The following is a 27,452-nucleotide window of genomic DNA, read 5'->3' on the forward strand; positions in this document are numbered from 1 at the left end:
AGTTTCAGTTCTCATTTTTTTATTATTATTTGAGACAAAGAGGAATCCGGGAATATGAAGAGAGGGCGGCCCATCGTTCTAAGGAAGTAAAGTCGCCAAATTCTGGAGAGATTCAGAGTCTCAACTGAGGAAGAGGAAGAAAGAAGCCAGCAGTCCTCCCAACATGGTGTAGCTGATCTCTAGCCAGGAGGCCCCGTCGTGGTTGCAGAGGTCAGTGTGGCAACAGGTTATCAGGCGCGTGGAACCGATTGCATCTATCTCGGAGAGGTTGCAGGCCAGAGAACAAGACCGAGTGACGGTGGATTCGCCCACAAAAGGGTAGACTGCCAAACAACCAGAAAAAAAAATATTCAGATAATTGATGGCACACAGAGACTCATGTATCATGCTAGAATTGACCCCGTGTCTTCCAAGCTGTCTTAATAAAACAAGAAGAGTATGCCACTCCTCAGCTCAGCAATAGAATACCTTGAAATTTTGGACCTGGACAACTTAGGACTATGCCGCCGACGGTCTGTCCTAAGCTTAGTACACAAAATTGTCTGCTACAATGTCCTACCTGTTAACGACTACTTCGGCTTCAACCGCAGGAACACATGGCCGTACCATAGATACAAACTGAAACCACTTCAAACTTGATTGCAGAAAATACGACTTCAGCAAAGGAATGATCAATGCCTGGAACTCACACCCTGACTCTGTTGTTTCATCCTCAAACCCCGCAAAACTTTAACCTTAAATTGTCTACTGTGGACCTCACTCCATTCCTAGGAGGTCTGTAAGGGGGCATGCGTAAGCGCACCAGCTTACCTACCATCCCTGTCCTACTGTTCCCATTTATTTGTACGCATTTATTATGCATATACTTACACCATTTATACTTATGTGTTTATATGTTAGGTTCATACTTATGCTTGTTTTCTCATACATGCTTGACAAACATAATAAATGAATGAATGAATGAATGAATGAATGAATGAATGAATAAATACATACATAAATACATACATAAATACATACATAAATAAATACATAGATAGATAGATAGATAGATAGATAGATAGATAGATAGATAGATAGATAGATAAAATAAAATAAAATAAAATAAAATAAAATAAAATAAAATAAAATAAAATAAAATAAAATAAAATAAAATAAAATAAAATAAAATAAAATAAAATAAAATAAAATAAATATCTGGGCTACCTCAGAAGAATGAGAACTGTAGGACATCTTCTCTGATGGATATTCAAATTGGGGACATCTAGTGAACCAGAGGCTTAAAATTATGCATATCCATCCAGGTATCCCTTAGGGATACCAATAGTTCCACACAACCAAATCCGTGCAGAATTTGGACTGGCTTTCAGGTATTGTGACAGTCTGGTTTCTCTGTGTCCTCAGGGCCACCTGAGTGGTGCAAATGGACTTGGATCTTTCTTGGAACTGCTGAAAGGACTCTGTTGTAGACTGGAGGTAGTCGATGTCATATGCCTCCCCTGCTGTTGAGAGAGGGCTGTTCAATTTGGACATAGACGGCCTCTTTGACCCCTCTTTCAAACTAGAGGTCCCCTCTGTCCAAAATGTGGGCTTTGCTGCCTTCAGAAGAATGGCCTTTGTCTTTTAAATGCAGATGGACTGCTGAATCTTGTCCTGATGGGTGTGTTCTCCTATGTTGGGCCACGCGTTTGTGAAGTGGTTGTTTTGTTTCCCGAACTTACAGATCTGCACATGTCTCACTGCATTGTACTGCATATGCCATGGCAGGGGGGAAGCATCTTAGGGACAGTCATGACCTTGATGACTGAGACTCTCTGTTAGGAATAACATAGGTTACCTAACGTAGTTTGGGTAAAATAATATATATAAACTAGGATTGTAAGTTTAAGTGTGTGTCACTTTAAACTGCAAAGCATGTAATTTTGGGTGCGGTGTGAAACCGCCATAAGAGGAAGCAAGAGAACCTGATGGATTGCTGACTATACTGGATTGTTAACTGCGTGTTTTCCCTACTGCTGAGTTGCTGAAGGAAGAGAGGAGTTTTTGACTTCTTCGTATCTCTACTGCAAGGAGATATATTCCTGGACTGATATTTGTAAGTTTACTGACCTCTCTTTTTCGACACCGGAATTTGCAACTGAATAATCCCTGGACGGACTGAACTAGTGAATGATATATGGACTGTTTGACTATGCTATAACTCTTACTGGAATAAACTATTTAACTAGCACGGTGTATCTGTTTTACTGAGTGTAAGCTACAAAAACGTCTATCTCACATATTTTGCCTGCCTGCCTGCCTGCCGTGCAGATTCTGCTAGGGTGTATCCCTAACACTCTCCACAGACAATTCAACAGGATCTGTGGTGCAGTGGTTAGAGTGCAGTACTGCAAGCTACTTCTGCTGCAGCCAGCTGCCTACAATTCGGCAGTTCAAATTCCACCAGGCTCAAGGTTGACCCAACCTTCTATCCTTCCGAGGTGGGCAAAATGAGGATCCAAATTGTTGGGGGTAAGAGGGTGACTCTAAACTGCTTAGAGAGGGGCTGTAAAAGCAGTAAGTGTGTCACTTAAACTAAAGCCTAAGAGGAGCAAGAGAACCTGAAGTATATAAGTCTAAGTGCTAGTGCTATTGCTATCTCCCTGTTTAGTAGCCACCTGTTATCGATATGTCATTGTCAGTGTTCAAAAGACCTGCACACTTTGTCATATCCAGGCTGTGACATTATGTGAAGATGATCCAGGAACGTACATTTTTAATCCCTTTTTCATAGAATGAGGAGTGAGGAGGAAGAGAAGGGAAAGTCTCCTTCATCTGACCTTGACCTTGAGCATCTTAGATCAACTTTGTCCTTCAACCTCACCTTCTTCAAGAGAATGCATTGTCGTCATACACATGGTTTGGTTTGGCATGCAATTCATCACCGCCATGCATTTCTCAGGTCTCGTGGGCTCCCGACATGAAAAACATTTCAGAGATTGGGCTGTCGTGAAAAAAGAAGCATATATAAATATCTAGAGCTATTAAACAAGGAGAAAGAACTGCAACTGGATTACAGTCCATTTAATATTCTTTGGCTCTTAGACAGAATGCAAAACAAAAAGGTTGGAGGTCTTCTAGTCCAACCCCTCCTGCTCAGGCAGGAGACCCTATGTTATTTCAGACTTTAGGGCAGTGGTCCCCAACCTTTTTTGTGCTGCGGCCCGGTACCGGCATCACAAAATCATCCGCGGCCCGGTACCGGCATCAGCACGCATGGCAAGGCGAGCTGAGCGACTGGCCAGCCAGTCGCCCCCCGCTTCTCCCCGCCACCTTCAACTCCTCCTTTGTACCTGTGTCGATGGGCTTCGGGACGGCTTCGGGATGGTCGCTCAGCTCGCCTTGCCATGCATGCTGAAAGAATCCTCGCGCCTTAGTTTTGTTCGAAGCCATCACCCCACCGATGAAACGAAGGCGCGAGGATTCTTTCAGCACCCAAATGCCGCTTTCTACCCGGAAAAGCTCACCGGAAGCAGTTTTTCATCAAAACAAGATGGCGGCGCCCAGCAAACCGGCGGCCCGGTAGAAATTGTTCCACGGACCGGTACCGGTCCCCGGACCGGTGGTTGGGGACCCCTGCTTTAGGGGATAAATTGACCTCCTTTTTTCTGTGACAGCCCTTCAAATATTGGAAGACCTTAATCCTTGTTTTTGTTAGACAATCCTATCCAATTCATGTAACCATTCATCATACGTATGAGCCTCCAGTCCCCTAATCAATCTTGTTGATTTTCTCTGTGCTCTTTTTAGAATCACAATATCTCTTTTTGTATTGTGATGACCAAAATACAAAATACACACACACAAAAAATACAAAATAGCAGAATACCTCATGCCACCAGACTTGAAATTTTAGACCTAGACAACCAAGAACTACATTGCCTTCAGTCCGACCTAAGTGCAGTTAGTACATGAAATTATCTACTGCAATGTCCTACCTATCAATGAATACTTCAGCTTCAACCACAATAATACAAAAGAACACAATAGATACAAACTCAAGGTAAATCGCACCAAACTTGATTGCAGAAAATACGACTTCAGAAACAGAATGATCAATGTCTGGAATCCTCTACCTGTCTCTGTGGTTTCTTCCCCAAACCCTAAAAACTTTAAGCTTAGACTGTCTACTATTGACTTCACCCCTTTCCTAAGAGGTCTGTAAGGGGCGTGCATAAGCGCACCAACGTGCCTACTGTTATTGTCCTATTGTTTCTTTTTTTCTTATTCGTATCCATCTCATGCATTCATAACCATGCTTATACTTATACCTGTTATAAGTAAATAAATAAATAAGTTAATAAAACTGGATGCAATATTACAAATGTTTCTTACAGAGGCAGTATAAAGTGGTAGTAATCCTTCACTTGACCACAATTGAGCCACAAGATCCTGCAAATTCCATGCCGATAAAACTTTTGTGTTGGGATTAGTCTTCTTTGCATGTGATATGAAAGGAACATTTTTTTTTTTTGCGACTTTCCTTTGTCCTGTTGGGGTTATTTCATGCAATCTGATCTTCCTCTTTCTTAGTCCATTCTTTCGCGATTAGCTGCTGTGTCAACTGTGCTGTTTTGTTGAACTCGCTTTAAAAATGCAATGGTTCTTTAGAGGTACACTTATATACCGTATTTCTCCAACAATACGCCCACCCCCAATAGGAAACCCCAGCATGTTTTCTAGGCATAAAATGAAATTAAGCCCCTCTCCACAAATTTAGGCCCAGTTTAAAACATGCGAAATTGGGAGGGGGCGGCAGGGGGGAACTTGCCATTAGGAGTGCCCCGCGGGCAGCTACGCCTCACCATCAGCCGCTCCTAACACCATGGTAGAGCGTGGATGGCTCCCTTACCCCTCCCTTACCCGGGTCAGCAGGCGGGCTGCGTTGGCGTGGATGTCTGGCAGCATTTCAGCTGCTTCTCAGGCCTCTGTAGCTTCCATGGTTCCCACCGGTGCTGGCGCCTCTATCGCCAGCGCTGTCTCCAACAACAGCATCTGAGTTGCTCCTGCTTTTCCCCTGTCCCTGTAACAACAGGAAAAAAGAAACATTTTGAGGCACCTGGGAGCACTGCGCACTGCGTTTTGGTTCAAACCTGAGCAGCTGGGTGGGCGTGAGAAGAGCCGAGCGAGCGTCTCTGCTGCTGCTACCCTCGGTGCTCCAGCCGCGGACTCTGCAAGTTTGCAAAAGTCCCGGTACGCAGCCCGTTCCTTCATTCCAAGCGCCCAGGCTGAGCTGAAGCTGTCTCTCTCTCACCAGCACTGTCTCCAATAACAGCGGCAGCAGCGGCAGGAACAGTAGAAGCATTTCAGCCACTTCTCGGGTGCGGGAGCCGCCTCCGTAACTTCCATGGTTTCCGCCGCTGCTGCCGCTGTTATGGGAGACGGCACTGGCGAGAGAGGGATAGCAGCAGCTCGGCCTGGGCACTTGGAATGAAGGAACGGGCTGCGCACCAGGACTTTTTGCAAACTTGCAGAGCCCGAGGCTGGAACACCGAGGGTAGCAGCAGCAGCGACGCTCACTCGGCTCTTCTCACGCCCACCCAGCCGCTCGGGATTAAACCAAAACGCAGCGCGCGGCGCTCCCAGGTACCGCAAAAACTTTTTTTTCCTGTTATTACAGGGACGGGGGGCAAGCGGGAGCGACTCAGACCCTGTTGTTGGAGACGGTGCTGGTGCGTTGGGTGGGGAAGAAATTAATTCACCCCCGAAAAGACGTCCTAGCCATTTTTTCGGGGCTCAAAGAAAAATAAGGCCCGGGTCTTATTTTGTGAGAAACACGGTAATATACAATAGGTCCAGAAAATCAGCATTCGGAATGATTTTACTTGGGAGTTTCTTAAGAAAATATTTTAATCGAGGGATTATTAGGCAATTAGAAAGTAAAAATGGAAGGTCGTTCTTGATTTACAGCACTTAGGTTTAGTGGCTGTTGAGTTATGGATTTAGACAAAAAATACAAAAAATATAAAAACAAATGGTAGGGCACAGTGAGGAGGAAAAGGGGAAAGACAAGTGAGGATAGGAGGAAGAAAATAAAACCTACAACTATAGGTATGGAGAAATTTCCTAATGGGGAGAGCAATCAACCAATGGAACAGCTTGTCTTCAGATGTCATGAGTGTTCCATCACTGGAGGCTTTCAAAAAGAGACTGGATAATCATTTACCTGATTTCTGTCAGGTCTTCTGCTTGAGCAGGGGGGTGGACTAGAAGACCTCCGGGGTCACTTATTATTCTTGTTTTATGTTCAATGAGTAAGAAGAATAATTTTAGACGGAAAAAAAAATCTCTCCATTTTCTTGGTTACAATTCCTAGCATTCAAAGCACCTCGAATGCTATAGGTGGTTGCTTCAAAGTCTCCAGATCTTCAACCCTTTACCTAGCAAGCTTGAGGACATGGGAAATGTCAACCCTGAAGCTGACCTGATAGGACCCTGACAAGAGGATGCTAGGAAACAAATAAGGCTTCCTCTGAACGCCTTATCTGGAATATCTTTCCATCTTCTAGGTCAAGGCACTTGGAGTCTTGGAGAATCAAAGGTGACATGTTGCAAGTCTGTCCAAGTTATTTCAATCTGAGCTACGACCGCAATATTTTCCATCTGGGTGGAGAAATGGTGAAATATTGCCTCCTCCTATGTTTTCAATCAAAAGGAACGTACAATCTGGCAATTGAAGTTACCAACACAAGTTCCCTTTGTGTCCTAACACAATTTGTGGGAACCAAGTTTGATAAAGAATCCCTTCCTTTGGGAAAAATGCTCCCTCTACCTCAGAGGTCTCCTAACTGGAGGTTTTCACGAAGAAACTGGACAGCCATTTGTCCAGAATGATATAGGTTCTTTTGCCTCAGACATGGGGGGTTGGACTAGAAGATCTCTAAGGTCTCTTCCAATCTTATTGTTCGATGTTCTTTTGGTGCGGCTTATGATTCTTCTCTGTGACTTTGCCAACTAAACCTCTGAAAGGTTTTCACAGAGGAGAACAGGAGTGGCATGTCTCGTTTTTCTTTCCAGAGGTGCTACAAATGCCATAGAAGGCAGTCTCGTATTTCTTCGTCCTAATTAGAAAAAAGAGGGGGATTCATTTAAATAAAAGATTCTTACCGAACTCCACGAACAAAATAGCTGTCAGGAAAATGGTTACCAGCATCACCCTGCCTCTTCCACAGATCTTCACCATCTTAGTTTGCAGTTTGCTGCCAGTCTACCGTCTGACTCAACAGCCCCTATCTTGTTCTTCTCCCTTGCAAATCAATTCCCCACCCGATAGAAAACTACTATACGGTGAAAAGAAGTTGGTTTTCAGGCTGAAGGGATTAGATGATTCAGAATCAAAGAGACACACCTTCTCTCTTTGTTTCCTGGTCCCTCTTATGCCACAGCCTTGGTTAAGATTTCTACACCGTTCACAAATGATCCCTTCTTTTTTCTAACGCCATCACCATATTTATCAACCCCAACATCTATTTACACAATGAACCATTGGATCAGTCTGATTGTGTTTGGCATTTTTGTTCAATAGATATTATTTCCCAAGGATCCAAGGGAGTTAAAGATGTTGTGGTAATATATTTGTTGTTCCAACTGACACAACTTTTTGTGCTTGATCTGAGGTACTTTTATGTTCCTGTTGTGTTCCTGGTAATTTTCCAGATTTTTTTGAGATGGCACCAAGTGTTCTGACCACTAGTTGGCTCTACTACAACTCTCTTTCCATGTTTACTCCAGCTTTATTTGAAGGTATGTTTATTTGAAGATGGGAATTGTGATCCGAATGCCCCTGGAAAGAGAGAAATCTTTGGACATGCTGACCAGGGAAGATGGGATTTGTGTGTTTTTCTCCTATTTTTTTTTTCAATAATTCTTCTATCTCCAGCTACTACATTGCCTATTATCCACACTTGCTTCTTTGTAATTAGAGTCATCTCTGGCTTATTATGGGCTGTATGTTAATCAATCTTCACCTGGAAATCTCTTTAGCATCTTACCTCTTTGCTTCTTAATCACTTTTTCCATACTGTGATTCTCCCAATTCTTCTTTGCTGGTAAGTTATAAATTCTAAAATTCCGGTCCATCACAGTGGCCACTCTATTGTGTCTTTCCAAATACACCACCTGATGAACCAACTTCCATTGACACCTTCTTGGTTTTATCACCACCATCATCATCGTATTGATTAGGCAGACAAATTTTGTAATCGCAATTCCTGTTGTAGATTAGTTCTTTGGCTTTGCTAATTATTCAGGAATAGTATTTATGAATACGGAAGGACTGGGTATGAGTAGGTAAGTATGGCTGCTTCACAAAATGCGGACTTCAACTCCCAGAATTTCTGAGCAGTCTGGCTCAGAAATCCTAGGAGTTGAAGCCCATAGGTCTCAAAAGGGGCCACAGTTGCCCACCACTGGTCTTGTCCAAAGTTTTTCAACTTTGGACCCTTCATCTTGAAGTTTTTCTGAAGAATTCTGGGATATATATATGGATATATATATATATGGATATATGTATGGCATTCAGCTTTGTTCGGGTATTTTCCCACATCATTGTAGTTGTAGTCTGTATAATATATACAGAAGCCTGATGATGGCAGATGAGATTCTGCTGAAACATTGCTACAACTTTAAAAGCACAACTACAATGACGTGGGAAAATACCCGAACAAAGCTGAATGCCATACACGTAAGTACCCGTGAAAACTTAAGAAAACAAATATGGATAGATAGATAGATAGATACATTGATAGAGAGATAGACAGACAGACAGACAGACAGACAGACAGACAGACAGACAGACAGATATACACTGCTCAAAAAAATAAAGGGTACACAAAAATAAGACATCCTAGATCTGAATGAATGAAATATTCTTATTAAATACTTTGTTTATTACATAGTTGAATGTGCTGACAACAAAATCACACAAAAATGATCAATGGAAATCAAATTTAGAAACCCATGGAGGTCTGGATTTGGAGTTACACTCAAAATTAAAGTGGAAAAAAACATTACCGGCTGATCCAACTTTGACTTAAAACAAGTCAAAATGAGGCTCAGTAGTGTGTGTGGCCTCCACATGCCTGTATGACCTCCCTACAATGCCCAGGCATGTGCCTGATGAGGTGGCAGATGGTCTCCTGAGGGATCTCCTCCCACACCTGGACTAAAGCATCCCCCAACTCCTGGATAGTCTGTGGTGCAACGTGGCATTGGTGAATGGAACAAGACATGATGTCCCAGATGTGCTCAATTGGATTCAGGTCTAGGGAACGGATGGGCCAGTCCATAGCATCAATGCCTTGGTCTTGCAGGAACTGCTGACACACTCCAGCCACATGAGGTCTAGCATTGTCTCGTAGTAGGAGGAACCCAGGACCAACTGCACCAGCATATGGTCTCACAAGGGGTCTGAGGATCTCACCTCGGTACCTGATGGCAGTCAGGCTACCTCTGGTGAGCACATGGAGGGCTTTGTGGCCCCCTAAAGAAATGCCAACCCACACCATTACTGACCTACTGCCAAACCGGTCATGCTGGAGGATGTTGCAGGCAGCAGAACGTTCTCCACAGCGTCTCCAGACCCTGTCACATGTGCTCAGAGTGAACCTGCTTTCATCTGTGAAGAGCACAGGGCGCCAGTGGCGAATTTGCCAATCTTGGTGTTCTCTGGCAAATGCCAAATGTCCTGCATGGTGTTGGGCTGTAAGCACAACCCCCACCTGTGGACGTCGGGCCCTCATATCACCCTCATGGAGTCTGTTTCTGACCATTTGAGCAGCCACATGCACATTTGTGGCCTGCTGGAGGTCATTTTGCAGGGCTCTGGCAATGCTCCTCCTGTCCCTCCTTGCACAAAGGCAGAGGTAGCGGTCCTGATGCTGGGTTGATGCCCTCCTATGGCCTCCTCCACATCTCCTGATGTACTGGCCTGTCTCCTGGTAGTGCCTCCATGCTCTGGACACTATGCTGACAGACACAGCAAACCTTCTTGCCACAGCTCGCTCGTTCCTGAGTAGAGCCATTTCAGTTCTTTTCAGGATACGTTTAGTAGCTGCTGTGCTGTGATGAAATGTTAATTTGAAGCAGGTTGGTGTTGCATTGTTTCAAATTAATATTTCATCACAGCACAGCAGCTACTAAACGTATCCTGAAAAGAATTGAAATGGCTCTACTCAGAAACAAGCTCCACAGAAAGAGATTCCATTTGGATCAGTTAAACAAAGATTTGCTAGCACAACACCTGGAATTGAGCAGCAAAATCCATCCTCTACTTTGGGACAAGATAAAACAACTTACAACTTGGAGAGCTGAAACTGAAACCACTTACAAAAATGACAAACTCTTGAAGAAACTAAAGAAATTAGAACATGACAAGAAAGCCCCCAACAACTCACAACAACACCTGAAACAATTAGTATATAACGTTTCCAACAGAGAACTCCCCAAAACAGAAACAGATGTCCTAACCAAAGGATTCAATTATGCTATAGCACCCCAAAAAATCCCCACAGAATCCATCATATGTGCAGTAGAATCCGGCCTAACTAAATTAAATACAGATGAAGCTGATAGAATAAGACACCAAGTTACTAACATCCTATGCACAAGCAAACCACCTAAAAGCAACTTCCACAAAGAAGAACTAAAAGCGCTGCAAGCCCTAAAAAAGGATAGCAGCATAATCATACTTCCAGCAGACAAAGGGAATGCCACAGTAGTAATGGATAGAAAAGACTACGAAACAAAATTGACAGTCCTACTCCAAGACTCCACATACAAACCCATAAACACGGACCCAACCACATATCTGGAAAAATTAACCAAGAAGAAAATTATAACCAGCCACATGAGCAAAGAGATCCAACAGATGATCATCCCAAGAGAAAAATCTTCCAGATGCCCCAAACTATACGGCCTCCCAAAAATACACCAAGAAGGCATACCTCTCAGACCCATAGTCAGCTCCAGAGGAGCACCGCTACAAAACCTAGCTAAACACTTAGCAAAACAGCTACAGCCCCATGCTGAAACAGCAGCTTCACATGTACAAAATTCATACCACTTCTTGGAAATGATCAAAGATCTACATGTGGAACAAGAAGATCTGCTTGTAAGTTTCAACGTGGTTTCACTATTCACTCAAGTCCCGATAAAAAAACCTCTTGAAATCATCAAAAATAAATACCAACCAGCTAAACACCTCATGGAACTAACAGAACACTGCTTAGCCAATACATATTTCATATACAAAGATACAAGCAAATTGAAGGAGCCCCTATAGGATCACCACTGTCACCCATCATTGCAAACCTGTTCATGGAAGAATTCGAATCCAGAGCCCTGGCTAATGCCACCCACAAACCCAAATTATGGTTAAGATACATCGATGACACATTTGTGATTTGGCCCCATGGAAAAGGAAACCTAAACAATTTCCTAACACACCTAAACAGCACACACCCCAAAATCAAGTTCACCATGGAAACGGAAACAAACAAACAACTACCATTCCTAGATGTACTAATCTACAAAAAAACAGATGGCATACTAGGACACACCATATACCAGAAGAAAACACACACCAACTGCTACCTCAACGCCCAATCCCACCACCACCCAGCACAGATAAACTCTGTGACCAAAACACTAATTGCTAGAACCAAACACCTGGCAGACAAGACACACATAAAGACTGAACTATGCACCCTGACTAAAGTACTGACAACCAACGGCTTCTGCAAAAGCAAAATCACCGACTTGATCCACAAAAACACACTGAGACATAATGGAGACCTAGAAGATGAACAGACCTATGGAACAGCTGTCCTGCCCTACATAAGAGGTACTACAGACAAAATCAGTAAGATACTACACAGGCATCACATCAAGACTGCCTTCAAAACAGACAGAAAAATAGCAGCCATCCTTAGAAACCCCAAAGATAAAATTGACCTGGAAAACCAAGGCATATATGAAGTCCCCTGTGCATCATGCCCGGCCACATACATTGGACAGACCAATAGAAGAATAAGTACCCACCTGGATGAACACAAAAATGCAGTAAAAAAGCTGGAACACACTTCCTCACTAGTCCAACACATGAAAGCCACAGGTCATAGCATCAACTTCAATGGCACCCAAACCCTAGCCACTATAGAAAACCACAGCCACAGAATTATCAGAGAAGCCATAGAGATTGAAAAAAGACCTGAAAGCATGAATAGAAGAGATGATTCCACCAGACTGTCAATTATTTGGAAGCCTGCACTCACAAACAAAAAACATCTCCACACCACAAGCCAGCCAAACACCTGGGCACAAACAAATCCCCCCTGATACCTCCAGCTCAAACACACCCCAACCAGGCACCCAGATGAAACCTAGCTTCCTAACAAATGATAGCCGTCCCTTACTTGGAGCCAAGCTGCACTAAAAGCCTCCAATAAAGGAAACACAATGTTGCCAGCCAATCAAGACACACACACAAAAAAGCCACAAAACAGACAGAAGATATTAGAAACACCAATCAAGCAGAGCACAGCAAACTCCAAGACCAATAAACACAGACCAAGACTCCCAACCAATCAGGATAAAGAAAGAACCATACTGGCACAGCAGTAGGCTAGCCCCAAATTTAAAACTGAAACAACTGTAAAAGTCTGACTCACAGACGAACACAATACAGAAGCCTGATGATGGCAGATGAGATTCTGTCGAAACGTTGCTACAACTTTAAAAGCACAACTATAATGACGTGGGAAAATACCCGAACAAAGCTGAATACCATACATACATACATACATACATACATACATACATACACACATACATATATATTCTAAAAATACAAGTTCCAGGTATACTTGTAAAAGATATTTTGTGATCTCCAGAACTAAAATTATATTTACTTACTAAGCTTTTGTCAGCCTCTGCTGACATCTTCAGAGTATTAAGCTACCATTACAGAGATCTATGCCTTTATATATCATTAATCAATTTTGCTGTTGCACACATAATAGGCTGTTCCAACCGCCTGCCACTTGTAATTAGCCTTGTTGTGTTTGCTTCAGTCATGTTGGTCAAAGGAGGTTTATCTTTTCTTGTTGTTTCCTCCCTTATCAGACCCAGCCTGGAATGCTTATCTCTAAGAGGTGGTGTTAACCTGACAGCTATTGCAGTTTGTGGCTTTGCTGGTTCTTCATTATTCCTGTCTGTTAGAGCTTTTAAGCAGCTCTGCTGGGCTCCTCTGCATTTGGACAGGCCTGGCTGTGCCTTCAAAGGATAAATCCACATGCCCAGGGATGGGGGTGTATGCGATCGGTCCCTACTCCCCAATGGGAAGTGGTCTCTGCTCCTCCTGCAGGGTCTTTCCTGGTGTCTCAGTGCTTGGTAGGCCAGCGGTAGTTCAGTATGCCTATTGATAGAATTGCTATTGGAAAACCAGGCTTCTTTTAGTAGGCATCCTCCTTTAGTTATATCACGGGACTAACCAATACAATAACATTGTCATTTTTAAATCTAGATTGTAAAACTGTGATATGTTATTCCAAATTGGTTTTCTAGAGAGAGAGAGGATTGTTAGGAGAAACACACACCACGCACACACACATAAATTGCACCCATTGTACACACATGTATATGTAAGTGTGTGTGTGTGTATTAAAGGGTACAAAGTGTTAAGTCTGGGAGGATGGGTCCAAGGACGGAGACAAGACTCAGATAGCGACAACAGATCTTTATTAGTGACTTCAGATCTGAGCGAAATATCCCAGCCGCAGCAGCCCCTTATATAGGGCTGGCTGCGGCTAGGCAGCCAATGACGGTGATTTGAGTTTGCCGCGCTTGGTTAGACCAATCGCGACAGCCCGTTAACTAGCCAATCGGATCAGTCTGAGGCGACCAATCACGATCCGCGGCTAGCGGACCAATCCGATCTGCAGGCTTTCAAGCCTGCTAGTCCGGAACACAAAGGATAGTTTATACATGCATACATATACATACACGCACACACATATATTTACATACACACATACACACAGAAAGAGAGAGACATATATTCATGTACAATGGGGCCAGAACACATAGTTGTAGTTGATTGGTTGGAGGGTGCTGAAGCATGCATGAGGCAAATTATGCTATGATTGGTTATTGTGGATATAAAGGGGGCATTTCCTCATTTTTCCTGCCTTTTTCTTCTGCATGCTCTATATGCTGTTTAATATACCTCATGATGTTCCTGTGTTCCTGACTATCTTGTCTGCTGTAAATATAGATGTTAAATATATTTATTAATACAAAACTACCAGTTTCAGTATAACTGCACAATTCCTACACACACACACACACACACATATTTATACATATACACATGCACGTGCGCACGCACACACATATATATGTATATATATTCAAACACACACACACACATATTTGCTGATGCTTTATTTAAACTTAATTAATATACCAGTGATTGCATGACCTCTGTAGATGCCATACGCTAAGTAAAATCAATATATGCAATAAATGAAATCAATAAAATTTCCCAAGATGGATGCATGCCTGATTTCTATTTTCTTTCCTCTTTTTCTCCCTTTTCAGGACCTCACTTGGTGCGAGGGATTATTTAAATACAGATTACTTTTATGACTCTGCCAAATGTGACGGATGTTACTGACAGTCCAGTGGAAGGCCATCCATCAAAAGATCTTTTTTTTTTTGTCTTGTCTGACTGGATGTTCTTGGCTCAGCAAGTTAAAAAGCAACAAACATTTCTTGCACCTGACTCCTCAAAGGGTTTCTCCTTCTTCTTCTAACAATAAGATCAGGAATTTCAGTTGAGCAACAGTCAACCTGGTTACCGGAGAAGCAAGCTCAGATTCCTTTTGAAAGAAAGGGGAGGAGGAGTTGGCCAAGTCAGGTGATGAAAAACAATAAAGAAGGATCAGGTTTCCAAATAGTTAGAATGAATCATCTGAGAACATTCCAAACCTCCCTCTTCTAAACAAAGTTCTCTCTCTACAGTTCATTAAACCTTAAAGGCCAAGAAAGGCTCTTCAACTGTATTTACAAAGGCTTTTAACTTCTCTGAGATTATTCCATTCTTTAACCAATTTGAGACTACTTCAACCTTCCTGACAACAGACCAGAGGTGCCTTGGAAAGATCTTCTTGGTCATGCTGGCCAGAGAAGATGAGAATTATGATCCAAATGGCCCTGGAAGGAGATAAACTTTTGGACATTCTGTCTAGGGAAGATGCAAATTGTGGTCCAAATGCCCCTGGAAGAAGAGAAATCTTTGGACAGGCTGCATGAGCTCTGATTAATAGTCCCTGTGATTAATGGTCTCTTTCTCTATCATTTCTCTCTTCCATCATCTTTTACTACCCCACCCAATCAGAAACTTAAATATTCTCATTTTTAGGGAAAACAATGAACAGCATTCTAATCCTTTAAGAAATTCGGGGAATTTTGAAGTGCTGTCAGGTCCCCTTAGTTCTGACAAATCACTTTTTCTTCCATATCTTGGTCTGAGCAGCTCAAAAATTCCCATTTCCAGTCTATCCAGTCGAAGAAGGACTACAGGGACTGCCCTTCTGTATTTCATCGCATCTTTTGAATTCAGAACCCACAGAAACGATCAATCAGTGGAAAAAATTGCCTTCAGAAGTTGTGGGTGCTCCATCATGGGAGATTTTCAAGAAAAGACTGGAGAATCCTTTGTCTGGGATGATATGGGTTCTGCCTTGAACAGGGGGTTGGACTAGAAGACCTCTTAGGTCCCTTTCATCCCCTGGTTTCGATGATTCTATGATCATTCAAAATGTCATGGAATTCTCAATTCCCTTGTTAATTTGAAGGCACAAAAAACACTTCTGCTGGCTTGTCCTGAGAAAATTATCCATGGAAATTGAAGATGGAGTCTGCCTGTCCATCACACCCCATTTTCACTGCAGCAGCTTTCAGAAAACCACATAAATATAAGGAAATAAGTGTCTATTTTCAGGAAATGTTGGTTGTCTCCTCATGGGTCCATCAGCAAAAGCAGGACAGAAGACTTGGAAGAAATGCCAGCATTTTTAAGAGGGCCAAAATTTAATTTTATAATTCACGTGGATGTTTATAGTGCCAGTATTGGTTCGACTATGTGTTGTGGTTAGCTGGTAGCAGGTGCAGACGGCTGAGGAGAGTGAGGACTCAGATGAGGGGCCAGGACCATTAGGGAGTGGACAACTGCCTTCAGAGATTGTGGGGGCTGGCAGCAATGAGGAGGAGGTTCCCGAGGAGCCTGTGCCAAGTGCACATGCACACAGGGGTTGCTCACAGGAAAGAGCAGCTGCAGCAGCATGAGCGACTCAGGAGTAAGGCTGCAAGGTAATGGCCCCTCCTTCAAGAAGATAAAAGCCAGCTGTGAAGCGAAAGTTCTTTGCAGGAAGCAAAAACGTTTTGAAACTCCAGCCTCATGGACATTGCAGTATCTTAACTTGGTATTTGAAGACACTTGTGTTGCAAAATATTTCTTATCTGTTATTCTTGGCAACCTTGCACAGTTTTGGCGAGGCTTGTGCTTATCAAAGTTAATTAGTTTGCAGCAGCCTTTTAACCGGGGATTCGTAAGAATCATTATAAGGTTTCTGTTCCCTTTGGTTCATATTTGTTTTATTGGAAAAGGGTTTGGGTCAGAACACTATGTTTTTTTATTGTTTTAAAAGGTTTTAACATTTCTAACCATAATATATACATATTTTTTTAAAAAATCAGTAGCCTCCTCGAATCAATGATTGAGACGGGCAACTGTAGGAATTGAATGAATGAATGAATGAATGAGTGAGTGAATGAATGAATGAATGAATGAATGAATGAATGAGCAAGCCATTTTTCTCTGCTCCAGATTAGAGACAGGCAGCCATATAAATTGAATAAATTAATGGATGGATGAATAAATGATGGATGGATCAAAGTATGAATAAATAAATAAATAAATAAGCCATTTTTCTCTGCTCCAGATCAGAGATGGGAGGCCAAATAAATAGATGGATGGATGGATGGATGGATGGATGCGCGAGTCATTTTCCTCTGCCCACATCAGAGATGGGAAGCTGTATAAATTGAATAAATGATTGATAAAATGAATGAGTACATGAATGGATAGATGGATGAGTAAATAAATAAACAAGCAAGTAAGCAGGTTGTCTCTGCCTTGCCCATCAGAGTTCCATATCAGTCAAGGCTACAAAAACAAGAGTCACTGCCAACAGAGATTTGGAGCACCTTACAGCTGTCACACGGTTGCACCTGTCTTCCTGGCAGCAGGTTAAAGTATATAGCGATGGCCAGCTGGATTTGGAGATGGGGCAATTGACTGCACAGCCTTTCTGAAGCACGAATCCAGACAAAGAGGTAGCTAAACAGGAAAGGAAACACACAGCAGGTTGAACGATTCAGACTTCTGCATTTTTCTTTCGGGCTTGAGGTACAGTTACTCAAATATTCTCCCCCCACCCAGTTGGACAGTGTTGACATCTTCAATCAGACGTTTCCACAGCAGGGAAATATCTGAATCTGTTGTGTGTGTGTATGTGTGTGTTGTGGGGGGTGAAAAGATCCCTCCTCTGTTTGTATCGTTGAGAAGAAAATGCATTTCCGGGGCCTCCGTACTCTTTCCTATAATTAGTCCAATAGAAGAGAGCCATGGCATCCTTGGTGCTCTCCGAGATTGGTAGCTTTCTGGCAGGTGATCCTGACCTAACTACTGCTAAGGAAGCCATTACTGCTTCTCAATCAGAGGTGGGATTCAGCCGGTTCACACCGGTTCAATCGAACCGGTTGTTAAATTACCCACCACCTGCTATCAAAGTGGATCCTGGGCGCTGCGCTGCAATGGAGAAAGGGGCAATGCAGCGGACGGCATGAGGGAAGGAAGAGGCTGTTTTCCCTCTTTCTTCTCCCCGCTCCTCCTCCTTCCCTCGTGCCGGCCACTCTGTTTCCCATTTCTCCATTGCAGTGCAGGACCCAGGATCCACTTTGATAGCCGGGGTGTGTGTGTGTAATTTAACAACCGGTTTGCCCAGGATCAGGTTGGCTATCACAAAACAGTTGTTAAATTATTTGAATCCTGGCACAATTCCCAACCTGCCATACATCAAGGAGAGAGGGAAAGATCAGAATGACAGTTCCAGATAGCAACGAGAAGCCGACCTGTGGGAACCAAGCTCATCTCAAAGGAGGTATGGCAGAGCCATGAACGTTTCCCAGAAATACTTTGACACCTAATTGTACAATGTGACCTGTGCTAATGGGGAGGGGTGGTGGTGCAGAGAAGATGTTATGCTTTAACTATAAGAAATGCGTGGGAATTAGTCAGAGCTGGTTTTCATGCTGTGCCAAAATGATGTACCCGATAGTTTTGCATTAAGGGAAGGAAACGTTACAACTTTGCTAGCTTTGGTTGGATTCGTCAGCCAGAACTTTGACACTTTGCCTTGTAGGACTGACAATTGTAGACCTGGCATTTAATTTCCTCTAAATGGGGTTACGTTAAATATTCGGGAGACAGGGGTATCATCCTGACTGAATCTCGGGTACATGAATTGGCTCTGTACCCACTCGATTCAGAAGGCTGCTTTTCGGACCATCCACCCTCATCCTAAATTGGGTTTTTTTGCCATTTTAAAGGCCACTTCCAAGAAAAAAGAAAATTCCATGTGCCAAAACTGGCAGGGAAAATGAGAAAATAGTGTAGAAAATTAGCACCCACCCCTCTCCTAGAAGAATGAAATATTTTGAGAAATCTTTAAAAGGCAGAATATTATATTTCCCTGGATGAGAAATAGAAAAACATGCTCTTGGAAAGCAGCCCCCACCTTTCTTGATGGCCCACAGAAGATGCCAGCACTTAAGAGATAAAGAGATAGCTAGCTCTATTCATAAGCAAATTCCCTGCAGCAAGTTTTGAACAAAGGTAAGGTTAGCCTTCAGCTACAATAGGAATTGCCGAACAAGCCCCTTCATTGCATCAGCCCAAACTTCAACCAAGCTTAGCTCAGACAAGCTTAGCTCAGACTCCTAGGATTTGCACATGGCCCCATGGGAGTCTGACAACAACCAATAGAACACATGTTCTTGCACAGGAACAGGAAGTTCAAGTTCAAAGCCCAAGAGAAGGTATAAAAACCCCTCACTCTCCACTCCATGGGTTCGCTGCAGCAGAATCCATGTGCTTGAAGGTTCTGCTCCATTAAACCATCTTTCCAGTCTGCCTCCATGTTTCCAGTGCCCTTCTCCCAGTTTGGAAATGAACCAGAATATAGGAATATAGAATGCATGGATGCATGAGCTGAATTAAAAACTTTTCCTTCTTCTTCTCTTGTTTACAAAAGCAAAAATGTGCAACTTTCAGTGGAATGGAAGAGTAATCAAATACAGGTAGTCCTCGACTTACAACAGTTCATTTAGAGACAGTTCAAAGTTACAACGGCACTGGAAAAAAGTGGCTTAGGGCCGTTTTTCACAGTTATGACCATTGCAGCATCTCCATGGTCACGTGGTCAACATTTTCAGACTCTTGGCCACTGACCCATATTTATGAGGGTCGCAGGGTCCTGGGGTCACGTGATCCCCTTTCATGACCATCTGCCAAGGAAAGTCGGCGGGGAAGCCAGATTCGCTTAACAACCCTGTGACCTGACTTAATAATGGTGGTGATTCATTTCACCCCTACAGTCGTAAAACGGGGCAAAACTCACTCAGCAAGTGTCTCACTTAGCCACAGAAATTTGGGGCTCGGTTTTGGTCATAGGTCGAGGACTACCTTGAAGCCACGATCCTGCAGCCAGACTCTGATAGACAGGGCATCCTCGACTTATAACCGCAATTGGGTTCCGAGTTTCCATTATTTAAGCTGGGCAGTTTTGAAGTGAGTCGCACCCCATTTTTTTAACCTTCATTGCCACGGTTGTTAAACAAATCGCCGCAGTTGTGAACTGAATCTGGTGGTTGTCCTGTACACAGCAACAGACGTAAGTGTCAGCGGTCCAGCAACCTTCCATTCCAAGCAATAACTCTGAGACAGACATCAGCATTGCAAAAAGGCATTAAGAGTGTAAATTATGAAGTTTCTCCTCCGGAAATATCAAATTGCTAACTAGAACATACAAAACTTTTGCCAGACCAATACTCGAATACAGCTCATCCGTCTGGAATCCGCACTGCACATCAGACAATTGAGCGAGTCCAGAAGTATTTCACAAGAAGAGTACTACACTCCTCTGCTCACAACAGAATACCCTACACCACCAAGGCTTGAGATTTTGGGCTTGGACAACCTTGAACTATGTCGCCTACGGTTGTGTGCTACAATGTCCTACCAGTCAATGACTACTTCAGCTTCAACCACAACCATACAAGAGCACACAACAGATACAAACTCAATGTAAACTGCTCCAAACTTGATTGCAGAAAGTACGACTTCAGCAACCGAGTGGTCAGTGCCTGGAATGCCCTACCTGACTCTGTTGTTACATCCTCTAACCCGCCACGCCTTTAACCTCAAACTATCCAATGTTGACCTCACCCCATTCCTAAGAGGTCTGTAAGGGGCGTGCATAAGTGCACCATCCCTGTCCTATTGTCCCCATTTATTCGTATCTATTTCCTGTATTCTTACTCATGTTTATACTTATACCTATTCTCTTGTAAGCAATTGACAAGTCAAATAAACAAATAAATAAAATAAAAAATAAAAGAAGGAAGGAAGGAAGGAAGGAAGGGGGAAGGCAGAAGACAAGGGAAGGGGAAGGAAGAAATGAGAGAAAAGGGAGGGAGGGAGGAAGGGAAAGGGAGGGAGGAAGGAAGGGGGAGGAAGAAGAAAAGGGAAGGGGAAGGAAGGAAGGAGAGAAAAGTATGGAGGGAGGAGAGAAAAGGGAGGGAGGGAGTGGGAGGAAGGAAGGAAGGAAGGAAGGAAGGAAGGAAGGAGAGGAAAGCATGGAGGGAGGAGAGAAAAGGGAGGGAGGGAGGGAGGAAGGAAGGAAGGAAGGAAGGAAGGAAGGAAGGAAGGAAGGAAGGAGAGAAAAGGGAGGGCAGGAGTGGAAGGAAGGAAGGAAGGAAGGAAGGAAGGAAGGAAGGAGAGGAAAGCATGGAGGGAGGAGAGAAAAGGGAGGGAGGGAGTGGGAGGAAGGAAGGAAGGAAGGAAGGAAGGAAGGAAGGAAGGAAGGAAGGAAGGAAGGAAAGCATGGAGGGAGGAGAGAAAAGGGAGGGAGGGAGTGGAAGGAAGGAAGGAAGGAAGGAAGGAAGGAAGGAAGGAGAGGAAAGCATGGAGGAGGAGGAGAAAAGGGAGGGAGGGAGTGGGAGGAAGGAAGGAAGGAAGGAGAGGAAAGCATGGAGGGAGGAGAGAAAAGGGAGGGAGGGAGTGGGAGGAAGGAAGGAAGGAAGGAAGGAAGGAAGGAAGGAAGGAAGGAAGGAAGGAGAGAAAAGCATGGAGGGAGGAGAGAAAAGGGAGGGAGGGAGTGGGAGGAAGGAAGGAAGGGAAGGAAGGAAGGAAGGAAGGAAGGAAGGAAGGAAGGAAGGAAAGCATGGAGGGAGGAGAGAAAAGGGAGGGAGGGAGTGGGAGGAAGGAAGGAAGGAAGGAAGGAAGGAAGGAGAGGAAAGCATGGAGGGAGGAGAGAAAAGGGAGGGAGGGAGTGGAAGGAAGGAAGGAAGGAAGGAAGGAAGGAAGGAAGGAAGGAGAGGAAAGCATGGAGGGAGGAGAGAAAAGGGAGGGAGGGAGTGGGAGGAAGGAAGGAAGGAAGGAGAGGAAAGCATGGAGGGAGGAGAGAAAAGGGAGGGAGGGAGTGGGAGGAAGGAAGGAAGGAAGGAAGGAAGGAAGGAAGGAAGGAAGGAAGGAAGGAGAGGAAAGCATGGAGGGAGGAGAGAAAAGGGAGGGAGGGAGTGGGAGGAAGGAAGGAAGGAAGGAGAGGAAAGCATGGAGGAGGAGAGAAAAGGGAGGGAGTGAGTGGGAGGAAGGAAGGAAGGAAGGAAGGAAGGAAGGAAGGAAGGAGAGGAAAGCATGGAGGGAGGAGAGAAGGGAGGGAGGGAGTGGGAGGAAGGAAGAAAGGAAGGAAGGAAGGAAGGAACGAAGGAAGGAAGGAAGGAGAGGAAAGCATGGAGGGAGGAGAGAAAAGGGAGGGAGGGAGTGGGAGGAAGGAAGGAAGGAAGGAAGGAAGGAAGGAAGGGAGAGAAAAGCATGGAGGGAGGAGAGAAAAGGGAGGGAGGGAGTGGGAGGAAGGAAGGAAGGAAGGAAGGAAGGAAGGAAGGAAGGAAGGAAGGAAGGAAGGAAGGAGAGAAAAGCATGGAGGGAGGAGAGAAAAGGGAGGGAGGGAGTGGAAGGAAGGAAGGAAGGAAGGAAGGAAGGAAGGAAGGAAGGAAGGAAAAGAAGGGAGAGAATATCCATTCCTAAGAGGTCTGTAAGGGGTGTACATAAGTGCACCATCATGCTTACCATCCCTGTCCTATTGTCCCCATTTATTCGTACCTATTTCCTGTATTCTTACTCATGTTTATACTTATACCTATTCTCTTGTAAGCGATTGACAAATCAGATAAATAAATACATCTCGCAAAGGGTCCTTTATTTGGATAGTTGGATAGCACACCTGTGGAATCCCGAACCTGAAAGTTTTGGGCTTCCTTGCAAAAATTGCAAAACTAGAAATCAATCCCCCACCACCCTTAGCTATCACCTCCTCACATAGTCCAATCACCACCCGTCCTAAAGTAAGATTCCCATCTCATTATGTGCCACACTCAGTGACCTTGAACCAACCGAAAGAATTTTATTTTGTCTAACTCGATATACCCAAATGAATTCCGCCCTCCCACCGTCCCAGGCTCAAGGGTGGCAGTGCGGGAGCATTCGAATCTTAATATGGTTTCCAAAGCTGACAGTAAGTACATGCCAGTGGCCATGTGCCTGGGGAAAGGGGATGCAGGGATGTTGTAAGCACAAGGCCCGGCTGTCAATCATTCTGTGTTCACTGCCGTTGTAACTCCAGTCGCGAAATGAACGGAGGTAAGTCGAGGACTAACTGCATCCCACATCGAGTGGTGCAGCCTGAGTGGTGCGTGCTACATGCTTTACCTGTGTACCTTGTGCAGAAATACTCTTGATGGGAGCAATTTTTAAGGCTTGTGCACCCGGAGTAGCTTGTCTGATTGCAAGAGTAGCACACCAGTGATGGGACTGCGTAGGAAAAAAATGGAATGGGGTTAGTTAAGAATCCTGAAACTGAAAATACTCAGGATGGAAGTAACCAGACAGATAAAGCTCTTCCTTTTAGTTCAGTTACTTTTTTTTAAACCTGCAGGTAGTCCCGAAAGGACTCCGACTCCTCTCTGCAAGCTCCTCTGCCTTCTAGCATTGATGATGTTACCTAGTTGGGTAATGAAAGGTCTGCAAGGAAACAACCAAGCTCAAAGAGCACCAAGGACCCCACAATCTTCCTCCTCCTCTTTCTCTTCCTCTTCCTCCTCCTCCTCCTCCTCTCCACAAACCCCACTCCCTTCTAGCATTGATGATGTTACCTAGTTGGGTAATGAAAGGTCTGCAAGGAAACAACCAAGCTCAAAGAGCACCAAGGACCCCACAATCTTCCTCCTCCTCTTCTTCTTTCTCCTCCTCCTCTCCACAAACCTCACTCCCTTCTAGCATTGATGATGTTACCTAGTTTGGTAATGAAACGTCAGCAAGAAAACCGCCAAGCTCAGACAGCACCAAGGACCCCACAATCTTCCTCCTCCTCCTCTTCTTTCTCCTCCTCCTCTCCACAAACCTCACTCCCTTCTAGCATTGATGATGTTACCTAGTTGGGTAATGAAAGGTCTGCAAGGAAACAACCAAGCTCAAAGAGCACCAAGGACCCCATAATCTTCCTCCTCCTCCTCCTCCTCCTCCTCCTCCTCCTCCTCTCCACAAACCCTACTCCCTTCTAGCATTGATGATGTTACCTAGTTTGGTAATGAAACGTCAGCAAGAAAACCGCCACGCTCAGACAAGCACCAAGGACCCCATAATCCTCCTCCTCCTCCTCCCTTCCAGCACTTATGATGTTACCTAGTTGGGTAATGAAACATCTGCAAGAAAACAAACCAAGCTCAGAGAGCACCAAGGACCCCACAGTCCTCCTCTTCTTCCTACTTCCTCCTCCTTTCCGCAAACCCCATTCCCTTCTAGCTAGCACTAATGGTGTTATCTAGCTGGATAATGAAAAGTCTGCAAAAAAACCAATCAAGGTCAGAGAACACCAAGGACTCCACGGTCATCGTCCTCCTCCTCCTCCTCCTCCTCCTCCTCCTCCTCCCACAAAGAGAGTAGATTTAAGGCCCGGGTTCTTGCCAGGTGAACAGGAAAAACTGGTTCCAGCCATGCAAAAGGTCCACGCAGAGGTGATCAGAAGCTCTGACTTTTAAGATGGTCTCTACTGAAGGAAGCCCTCCCTGCCTTTGACCCTGACTTGGACAGAGAGACGGGACACAAACGTCACACCATTTTGCTTCTTCCTCCTTCTTTTTTTAGACAGCTTCTGTCCACAGGTCCTGAAATATCAGGAGCTTGGACAAACAACAGGTCTTGGGGATGGGGGTGAAATCTAGGAGAGACAAGCTGGAACAGGGTCTCTCGAAAGAAGGGCAGTACCAAGATTGAGTCGATAAATCTTGAAGCAGCAGGACAGTTGGGTTAAAAAGCTCATTAGAAAACCAAATTGAGCAACTGATGGAAAATCCGCAAGAAACCACATTTGCTGAAATCGGATGGGTCCTATACTGTGTTCCTTCTCCTGCTCTGTGTGTGTGTGTGTGTGTGAGAGAGAGAGAGAGAGAGAGAGAGAGAGATGAGTGAATCACACTCCTGCAAGCAGAAGAAAAAGTCCTTGCAATATTGCAGCTAATCTTTGTGAAACTATTACCTGGAATTATTGTGATTTGGTTTTGCCTTCTTCCTAGGGTGTGAGAAGGAATTACTGGCCAAAGGCAATCTTTTAGGTTCACCAACCAGGATTAGAACTCTGGTTCCCTCCTTCCTAGACCAACTCCTTCACCCTCTAGACCAGGGGTCCCCAAACTTGGCAACTTTAAGACTTGTGGATTTCAACTTTTAGCATCGCTGACTGGAGAATTCTGGGAGTTGAAGTCCACAAGGCTTAAAGTTGCCAAGTTTGGAGCCCTTAGTGGTACATGTAGACCTGATATTTGAGCTTTCAGAAATCTCTGTCTAGGAGATGTTGCTATTGGCCACTAATTCGAGGACTACTATGCCCAGATATTCCTCAAATGACACATGCTCAGCCCTGAGGATTCAGAGTTCAGATTTACACATCCACCAATTTGAAAAAAAAAATTATTACAGAATAAATGACTACAGTATTTGTGCTTAAGGTCTGCACAATCTAGACCAGTGGTGACTAACCTTTTTGGGCTCCTGTGCCAAAAATTGCATGCGCAACAGTGTGCACGCACTTGCGTGCCAGCACCCAGAATGCAACGTGCACGCCCCCTCCCTACACCCCCTGTGCATGCACATGCAATTCCCCCCTCCCTTACCTGCACTGCACCTCACAGTTGATTTTTGGGGGGCAGGGGGGCTGGTTTGAGGCCTTTTGTGGCCTCCCAGAGGCTTGAAAAAAAGCCTCTGCAAAGCTTTTTAGGCTGAATTATAGGCCTTTTTCGTCACTTCCGGTATTATGAGAAGTGATGAAACGGGCCTATCGTCCTGAAAAGCCTTGCAGAGACTTTTTCCAAGCCACTGGGAGGCCAAAAAAGGCCTCAAACCAACCGAAAAAATCAGTTGTGAGACGCGCGCATGCGCAGTTTGCCTGCTGTTCGTGTGCCAGCACAAATGGTTCTGCGTGTCACTTGTGGCACGCGTGCCATAGGTTCGCCATCACGGATCTAGACTCTCCTATTGTGGAAAAAAATCCAAGGAGGGACTATCTAATCGTACGCAAGCAGGAGTTTGAATCTATTTTTTAATTTATTTGAGGACTATGCAGATCTATGCCATCTGTTCCAAATCGGCAGAACCTCCATCTTAGTGAATGAGGGAGGTAGATGTATTTTGCCTTGTATATGCAAAAATGTTTACTTGCGACAGCAAAGAAAGCTTTCCAAATACAGAAAGTCCTCAACTTACAAACATAATTGAGCCCGGCAATTACAGTTGTAAGTCTGCTTCCATGCCTCGGGCAGGACTAGAACTCACCATCTCTCATCCCAAAGTCACCCACACAACTTTCATAACTAAGACTAGAACTCACAGTCTCATCCTGATGGTTGGCCAAAAAGTCACCCACCAGCTTTCATGGCTAAAACGGGATTAGAACTCATGGTATCCTGGTGATTGGCTCAATGATACCCAACTGGCTTTCATACCTATGGTGGGACTAGAACTTACCATCTCCTGGTGATTGGCTCAAAGACACCCAACTGGCTTTCATACCTACGGCGGGACTAGAACTTACCATCTCCTGGTGATTGGCTCAAAGACACCCAACTGGCTTTCATACCTACGGCGGGACTAGAACTTACCATCTCCTGATGATTGGCTCAAAGTCAACCAATCGGCTTTCATGGCTAAAGAGAGATTAGAACTCATCGTTTCCTGGTAATTGGTCCAAAGACACCCAACCGCCTTTCATGCCTAAGATGGGACCAGAACTCACAGTCTGCTGGTGATTGGCTCACAGTCAACCAATCATCTTTTATGGCTAAGGGGAGATTATCACCAGGGTCTCCTGGTGATTGGCCCAAAGCCACCCCATTAGCTTTAATTCCTAATGTCAGCTCTGGAATTCGTCGCTGCCACAGGATGAAGGAGCGGGAGTGATATAATGGAAATTTTGTTAGAAGGAGGGGAAAAAATTTTAGTTTAAAAGTTCAAGGCTATTTAGTATGTCGCAGTTAGATATTTCAGCTGCAGAGTAATTGGTTTATGTGATTAATGAGGTATAGAAAAGCGGGTGGATGTAGGTTGGATTTTGTGCGTAGTTTTGGGAGTTTCTTCGGTGCTGAAATTCTACAGCTGATGCCCGTTTCCGTATTAACAAAGAACCTCAAGGTGATGCCTGTCTCGGAGTTCATGATTAATTCAGACAATGTCTGGATCCCCTGACACCTAAGACAAAACTAGAACTCACGAGACTCCAGGCGACTGGCCCCAAATCACCCAGCCAACTTTCATGCCTACGGCAGGAGTAGAACTCACTCTCTCCCGCTTTCTCGCCTGGTGCCTTAACCATTACACCAAACCTGGCTCGACTTATCCAGCATCCCCAAAGGAAGCAAAACAATGAGTACCACCCTACCCACGATGGCTCACCTTTCTTGACGTGCAAGATAATGATCAGCAACACAACTGGAAGATGAGTCTTCATTTCATTGCCCGAATT

At 44.3% G+C, this 27,452-nt stretch overlaps 1 protein-coding gene across 2 annotated transcripts; it reads right to left on the minus strand.

The window, feature by feature from the left end:
- Positions 1-27,452, minus strand: LOC113446394 (ly6/PLAUR domain-containing protein 2-like). Of its 2 annotated transcripts, XM_087931817.1 has the most exons (4): positions 27,383-27,452; positions 23,150-23,251; positions 2,864-2,983; positions 1-323 (listed from the first exon to the last, which is right to left on the minus strand). In XM_087931817.1, exons 1-4 carry the CDS (start codon positions 27,435-27,437, stop codon positions 121-123), a joined length of 480 nt encoding a protein of 159 aa, XP_087787943.1. In that variant the 5' UTR covers positions 27,438-27,452; the 3' UTR covers positions 1-120. The 2 variants fall into 2 exon arrangements, with proteins under 2 accessions (XP_087787943.1, XP_026571811.2); XM_026716026.2 differs by lacking the exons at positions 23,150-23,251; positions 27,383-27,452 and adding an exon at positions 7,147-7,442.

The sequence above is a fragment of the Pseudonaja textilis genome, chromosome 3 (assembly GCF_049901715.1).
Source record: "Pseudonaja textilis isolate UNSWEBS1 chromosome 3, rPseTex1.2, whole genome shotgun sequence".
NCBI classification, from domain to species: domain Eukaryota; kingdom Metazoa; phylum Chordata; class Lepidosauria; order Squamata; family Elapidae; genus Pseudonaja; species Pseudonaja textilis.

What these genes read in the sequence shown, in the direction of transcription:
- LOC113446394 (XM_087931817.1), bottom strand. Translation starts at nt 27,437, where the DNA reads ATGAAGACTCATCTTCCAGTTGTGTTGCTGATCATTATCTTGCACGTC. An exon ending in TATCTTGCACGTCAAGAAAG is followed by an intron (nt 23,252 to 27,382) that starts GTGAGCCATCGT and finishes TTTCCTACGCAG; the next exon opens with TCCCATCACTGGTGTGCTAC. An exon ending in TTTCTGCACAAGGTACACAG is followed by an intron (nt 2,984 to 23,149) that starts GTAAAGCATGTA and finishes TTTTCACGACAG; the next exon opens with CCCAATCTCTGAAATGTTTT.